The following is a 7,587-nucleotide window of genomic DNA, read 5'->3' on the forward strand; positions in this document are numbered from 1 at the left end:
AACGATCTTTCCATAGAGCAAGTCACCGCCTACTATCGCCAAGACCAAGGTTCAGGAAGAGCCACCCCTTGGTCCCCCAGGGGCGGGCCAGGGCAATGGGGCCTGAAGGGCAGGGCAGGGGCACGTCCAGCACCACCAAGAGAGTGAGTGAGCCCAGTGCCCCCAGGGGTGAAGGGCAGGCCACCAGGCCTCCTCCTGCTGGGCCTCCCTCCACGCCTGAAGAGGTGACCCCGCGCCCGGCCTCCTCCAGCCTTGCCACTCACAGGAAGCACGTCTCCATCTGCTCCCCAGTAGTGGACGGCAGGACCACCAGATGGCCATCTTCTGGTGGGTCCTCCCCCACCCAGGAGGAGGCCCCAGTGCGCAGGCCCTCCCCAGCCAGCACCCAGAGTCCCGGGGCTGTGGAGAGTGGGGGCCCCCCACTGACCCCTCGTGGGGTCTCCTGTGTTGCCAGGGAGGCGAAACAGCCCAGGGCCTCCAGTTCGACGCACAGTGCAGATCGCACCTCCTCTGCCAAGCGGGAGGAGCGGGGAGGCCTGCGAACATCACCGTCCACTCGCAAGGACGAGGAGGTCGACCTGGGCCGCATCTCCTCCAACGCCAAGACTGAGCCTTCCCGAACCATCTGCCTGCAGCAAGCCCCATCCTCCAGGCCCGCGTCCACCACCGAGGAGGGCCCGGGAGTGCACAGGGCCCCCACAACCATGACCCAGACGGTGCAGCTCCCCGCGATCCCCCCAAAGGGAGAGGCCCTCTGCCGACCACCCACCGGGGGCACCTGCAGACTGGAGGAAGCCAACCAGACGGTCTCGTTGATGCCCCTAAGCTGGGGTCCCCTCACTTGTCATGGGGGAGGGGACAGTGCCACCCCTAAACTCCTGGCTGCCAGGGCCAATCTGGCAGCAAATGACCGGCAAGAACGCAGGGTCCCCAACAGGGCGTTTACCACACAGAGCCCCCTCCCTCTGGGGACTGGCGTTGTTGGCCAGGACCCTAGGGCCAAGGCCGAAGCCCTGCAGGTCCAACTTCCCAGAATTGCCTGTAGCTTGGAAAGCTCCTGCGCCATCCATCTGGTGGGAAGCCCCGGGGCTGCAGACCATCCGGATGGGGAGAATTCCGAGAGGGAAGATGGCAAAGTGGACAAGGCCGCCGTGAAGACATCCACCAGCTCGCAAGTCAGCGTGAGCGCGCACACTGTCCACGGACGGCCCGTGAGGCAAACCACTGCCCTGGCCAAACTGGCAGCAGACAAGGCCAAACAGCGCAGGGAGGACTTGGTCAAGGCGGAGAAGGCTTGCGACATTACCGTTATCGGGGTCAGCCGCACTGACATCAAGACAGAGACAGGGAAAGCGCACGATCTGCCCCAGCTTGAACTTGTTCAACATCTGCAACAACGCAGGGAGGATCTGGCCATGGCGCAGGACGCGCATGACCCGAGGGTTGGCCAGGTCGACCCCAATGACATCCTGGGAGCCACAGGGAAAGTGCAACATCTTCCCCAACTTGCTTTCATTCGACGTCAGACCCCTGACACGTGCCATCCTTCGGGGATGGTCATCTGCACTAAACTGCGCACATCCTCAGATGAACACTTGTGCAGTGGAGACAGCTTCAGCAATTCCCCACCCCCATCACCAGATTCGACTATTGAATGTATATCATTGCAGCCAGAGAAGTTACTGAAACCTGAACCCAGTTTGAGGGCCAAAGCAGTCATGGCGTTAAGGAAGTCAGGCCAGCTCAAGCGGAAAACCCAAGTGCACAGTGTGGACAAGGAAATGTTATTTGTAAGAGGTGAAAAAAAACTCACAATCAATGAAAGAATTGAGATGGAGAACCAGAATTGTGGTGAGGAAGAAGGGAGAGAGCTGAAGGAGGAAGTCTCAACTCCCACAAACCCCCAACAAAGTGGGGACCAAGAACACCAGCCACCAATAGTCAAAAAAGTTCAGTTTCAGGAACCTAGGACACCATTGCCTCTACAGGAGAAACTGTCTAGACAACTGCAGGTCACACAGGCCAAGAGGAACATGGAACTTGCCAAAACAGCCAGGGAATGGAAGGCTCATAGCCAGTTTATACGGCAAAAATCATTTTTGGAAAGACAAATCCCTAAACTGGATATTGTTAAAACAGGAAACAGCAAAGCAAGGGAACTTGCCATTGAGATGCAACCTAGTGAAGACAGAACCATCAAGGCCCACATTGACCTGTGCCTTAGCACTAAAATGGAAGATCAGCATTTACGTGACCAGCTTGATAAGCTGACAAAACAGTATGAAAAGTTGGAGATAACCAAAAGGGAATTTCTAAGGAGAAAAGAGTATTTAGAAAAGAAGTGGAACTTACAGATTTTAACCTCAGGGATACCCCGTTAGCCTAACAGCAATCAGAGAGTAAGACAAAGGATTCAACCTGTCAGTGGATACCAGAGACGCAAAGTCATCTTTAAACAGTTCTTGAAGAATGAACTCAAGGAGACACAAGGATTTGTAAAGATATGAGACGTCTTCTGTTTGTAGATAATTTGTGGAACATTTCTGTTTTGTGAAGACTGATTTTCAAGTTTTTCATCCAATTTCTGAAATGCATATGGTTAATGCATTTCCTCTTAGAGGAGCAATGTTGAAGTGTGGCTTCTACTCCTTTACTAGTTTGTACATTCTAGAAAATGGAAAAATCTGGAAAACTATTTTTGAGGTTTTTTTCCCATTACTTAAAATATCTGGAACACACACAGTTAATTATCTTTCCCATCCTGGAGTATTTCCGAAACACTGAATCTTACTTACTTCTACATGAGAGTTCCCAGACTCAAAATGACTGGCCCATGTAGTCCTCTGTCATGAAAGCCAAAAATGTTATTTGTTTCATGACAGGTTGAGGCCAAACAAATCATTTGTGGGACCCAGAACTCCTGCTTTCTAATATATTATTATTATTAATAAAAATAACTTGAAACCTACCCATGATTCTAATTTTATAGTGAAGATGCTGCCTGAATGTGAGAGAGCATGAAGGGCTTGTGTGGGAGAATGGACAGGAGGAATGGGATGCAGGGGAGAGGAGAGTCGGTCTAGTGGAGGGTCTAGTGGGATTGGAGGGTCTAGTGGGACTGGAGCACAGTAAGGATTGTTGGGGAATCAGATGTGTTAGAAAATGTGAGATGTGTCAGGGCTTTCACAAGCTAGAGAAAAGCATAGAAGTGGACTCAGCAGTTTGTGTGGTGGGATGTAGTATAGAATTTATGCTAATCAGTTCATTGGTACAAGAAGTGCCTGAGAAAACCACTTGAAGGAGGTAAAGTTTGATCTGACTCACAGTTTTAGCCCATTATAGTAGGTGTGGGAAGAGAGGGGGTAAAGAGGAGAGAAGGAAAAAAGGAGAGGTGAAAGAAGAGGAAAAACAGAGGAGAAAGGAGAGAGAGAACAGAGGTAGAAAGACAAATGAGAAAGGGGAGAAGGAAACAAAAACATAGGAGAAAAGTGAGAGGAGGTACAGGAGAAAAGAGGGAGTGGAGAGTAGAGAAAGAGGATCACAAGAACATTCTCCTTACTGGCTCTTCCCCTTTGATTTCATCTGGGCCGCAGTCTATGGGATGGCTTCACCCCATCTGGGACAGGTCTTCCCTGCTTAGTTACTCCTCATTGGAAATGTCTTCATAGACATACCCATATATGTGCTTTCCTAGTCTAGCACTTCTCAATCCAGTCAACTTGACCAGTTGACCCAGCACATTCTACCTTTTGTCAGCTATGTACGTGATCACATCTCATTTAACCTTAGGAGTCATTTGGCCTCTGTGTTTCAACGAAGTCTTATGGGGATCTCAATGAAGAATGTATTCAATTCATCTCCAGTCCTGACACGTACATACTTCCAGTGTAGAGTTTCTTCTGAGACTCAAGGCAAACTCTTAGTTGTGAGCCTCTGCAGAAATAAAAAGCAAGTTATGTATGACAACATACATGTGTCCATAGGAAGGTGGCCATTTGAATGAAGAATTGTGACATGGGAGGAATGAAATGTAGCAGGGAAAACAGTAGCTACAATAGCAGCATAGCCATCATCCAGGGCTTGTGGCAGTGATGGAAGCTCCACAGGGCTTGGGCAGCTCTGTTCCCCTGGACTTGCCTGCTGTAGCTCACACAGTCTTTCTCTTCAGTTTGTGCCACTTAATGCCTATGGTTCTCCTTGACAGATATTTTCCATTCCTAGCATCTGTAGCTTCTCAGAGTCCACTGAAACTTCAGATCTACCCTCACACATGACCTACTGGAATACTGCCTGCAGGTATTCTGATTCTGTCACACATTGCCTGGCCTCCAGACTTTCCTTTAAAGTCCACGTGGAACTGGACACTAGTGGCTCACTGTAACCCTAGCTATTCAGGAGACTGATATATAACGATTGTAGATCACAGCCAGCCCAAACAGGGAATTCTACGAGACTCAATACCACTTTGTAAGGTTAGCTGAAAGGAGATTGGCACAGAGAAGTTTATTTGGGATAACCAAACTACAGGCCCCCAGGAGATGGAGGCATGTAGAAGCCAACTCAGGGTGGGAATGAAGTTGTGTTGGAAGAGGGCAGGGAAAAGGAGTGGCCTCAGTAGATTCAGATGTGATCTCAGAGCCTGGGAACCTATCATGGTCTGAAGGAGGCATGACCAGGGTGGGTAAGGACCATGATCTCAGAGGAAGAAGAGACTTCAGAATCTGGGTTGCCCAGATTCTCCCACCCACTAACTACCCCCCAGGTGTGCCAGTTACCTGGGCTACAGTCACTGGGTGGGGACTTGTAGGAAAAGGGCCACATGTGCATGTGGGAGAATAAAAGGAAGGGGCTATTCCCTCCCCACTCCCACTAGCCTTTTGATAATTAAACAAAAGCGTTGATTCTCTAGCTACTTCCTGATGGCAAGAGGCATCGACATTAGGAGTAGAAGGCAGAGATGTTTTCTGGTTCAGGAGAAGGCAGCAGTAGCTGTTGCTTGGTAGTGAATGCATTTACATGTCCTTGGATAAAGTCTGAAAGAAGTCTTATGAAACAGGGGTCTCATCTTCAGGGATGCGAGACAGCTGTACCTTGTTAGGTCTGAGAGAAGAAAAGGTATACCTTGGAATCCATTGGTATAGAAGGGGCAGGAGCATGAGGCTTTTTAATGAAATGACTATGGTTGTCCATTGAGCTTAAGTGTGGTGGGACTGGTCAGCAGGACCTGGACATCCTAAGGATGTAAAACAGGATTAGGGTTTTGTGAAAGACTTGATCTCCAGGCAAAATTTGTGGGGGTAGGGGAAGGGCCTTGATGAGGCTGGGAGAGACATTAATTAGCATGTCGGCATAACATATGTTTAAGGCAAGTTAGGATAAGAAGATGATCTATTAGTGACGTCTTTGTATTGTTAGTAGGGAAATTTCCTAGGAGGAAAGCTCTTCCATACATTAATTCAAAGGGGCTAAGAAGTGTAGGGTTGGAGAAGGATGTAAGCTGGCGAGTATGAGAGGTGAACAGTGATGGAAAGGTTCCTGGAGTTCCGAAGAAAGTCTGGTAAGCTGTGTTTTAAGGAGAGCATTAGTTCTTTCATTGAAAGAGCTGCTACCTGTTGGGTCCCTTTAGCGATGAAGGCAGATCCACTGTCAGATTGAAGTGACCTGGGTAGGCCGAACCTAGGAATAATTTCTTTTAGTAAGACAGAAGTAACAGTGTCAGCAGTCTCGGATATTGTGGGATAGGCCTTGATCCATCTTGAAACAGTATCTGCCATAGTTAAGAGGTATTTTTGTCGCTTACATGAAGGCATGTGAGTGAAGTCTGTCTGCCAGTCTTCCCCTGGGGTATGTCTCTGGACTTGGTGTGTGGGAAATGCAGCTGGGCGGAGGCCTCCCTGCGAGGAGGTAAAGGAACAAGTAGGGCAGGTTTGGGAAATCGTTTTTAGTCAGGCTATTAGGCTAGGACAGTAAGTAAAGATTTAAGAAGGTGGGAGAGAGGCTTATATCCAGGGCCTGATGAATCTGGGAAAGAAAACTGTCTGCTTGTGTTTTGGGAAGAACAAGTCATCCTGGGCTTCCTGGGAGGCTCTTTGGTGGGTAGGTTCCTCGAGCTCCTGTGGAGTATAAGAATTGGAGGCAATACCAGAAGTAAGGGAGCTGGAAGTTGTCTCTGGGCCACTAGCTTTGCCTCCTGGCCTGCCTTTGTGCTACCTACTCTGATAACATCCGGTCGCATCTGATGTCTCTGGCAATGAATGATGGCTGCCTGTTGAGGAAGGGAAGTCGCTTCCAGGAGCTGAAAAGTGGTGCATTAGTAATGTGGGTTTTTTTCCCCCCATAGACAGGAAGCTACACTCCTTCCAGATTGCTGCCACCTGTGAATGAAGAATATGATAGGCCTATTTTGAATCTGTATAAATCTTAATCCACTGACTTCTGGCTAGAGGTATGGGAGGGGCTGGCCTACTTTGATGAGACAGGAGGGACAGTCAATTCCCGGTGCGGCAATTGTCCACACTTTGGGCAGGGTTCTGGTGGTGGTCACAGAGCAAGGCAAGTCTTTGCCCAGTGGCCTTCCTTGCCACCTGGTCTGGGTGCCTGTTCTTGAGGAGTCCAGAGAGCTGGTAATTTTCCCTATCATAGACAGCCTTATCGGCCTTCTCCTGTTCCTTTAATATTAGGAGCTGATTGGGAGATACAATGAGTGTTAAAAACAACCACACTCTCCTTTGACTCTGAGTCCAGCTTAGTTTATCACTGAAGCAGCACCATGAGGCAACTGAGAAATTCGGCTGGATTTTTAGTGGATCTCTGGACAACCCCCCCCTACTTTATCATAGTTGACCACATGATATGCAGCCTTCTTAAGGCCAACCACCAGGACTGGGAAGGTGGCTCAGTGGTAGAGTGCTTGCCTTACATGCATGAGGCCCTGGGATCAATTTCTCAGCACCCATAAGCAGAAAAAGCCAGAAATGATGCTGTGGCTCAAGTGGTAGAGCCCAAGCCTTAAGCTGAAGAGCTGAGGGACAGCACCCAGGCCCAGAATTCAGGCCAACCACAAGGCAAGTTATCATCCTATTGCTGTTCTCCTTTCTGGGAGCACCCTTTTGATAATTCCAACTGGGCTCTTCCCTGGGCACAGCTGCCACCCCTCCAGGGAAGGTGTTGTCTAGGCAGTGAGTCTCATTGGCACGTGCCTGGACTGCAGTCCAAACCCTTTCCTTTTCCTGAGGGGTAAGAGTAGAGGTCAAGTCATGCCAGGTAAGCTCATAGGCCTGAACAAGGTATTTAAGCATAGCTATTAGGGTCTTGGAAGTATGATCCCAGCCACTTCTCAATCTGGGAGAGATCAGAAAGTGAAAAAGGGGCATGGATGAAAATGGCTCCCTCCACCTCTGCGACCTACTGCAGAGGGCAGAAGGAGTTTGGTGGAGGCTGCAAGAGGTGAGTAAAAAGGAGATGCAGAGGGAGAAGGGGCCAAAGATTGAGCAGGGAGAGGAGGAACAGAGTCCTCAATATCAAATAGGGAATCGGGCACTTCAGGCTCTGGAGGAGGAGGCTGCAGGCTCTCTGGTGACTGGACAG

The 7,587-nt window shown here is 49.5% G+C and overlaps 1 protein-coding gene across 1 annotated transcript; it reads left to right on the top strand.

The window, feature by feature from the left end:
- Positions 1-95: 95 nt before the first annotated feature.
- On the top strand, positions 96-2,874 carry LOC138820950 (uncharacterized). Its single transcript, XM_070012955.1, has one exon. The coding sequence runs from the start codon at positions 96-98 to the stop codon at positions 2,379-2,381; it is 2,286 nt and encodes a 761-aa protein (XP_069869056.1). The 3' UTR covers positions 2,382-2,874.
- The last annotated feature ends 4,713 nt before the right edge of the window (positions 2,875-7,587 follow it).

This window comes from Dipodomys merriami, unplaced genomic scaffold, assembly GCF_024711535.1.
Source record: "Dipodomys merriami isolate MVZ:Mamm:240054 unplaced genomic scaffold, mDipMer1.0.p SCAF_9, whole genome shotgun sequence".
Taxonomy (NCBI): Eukaryota; Metazoa; Chordata; class Mammalia; order Rodentia; family Heteromyidae; genus Dipodomys; species Dipodomys merriami.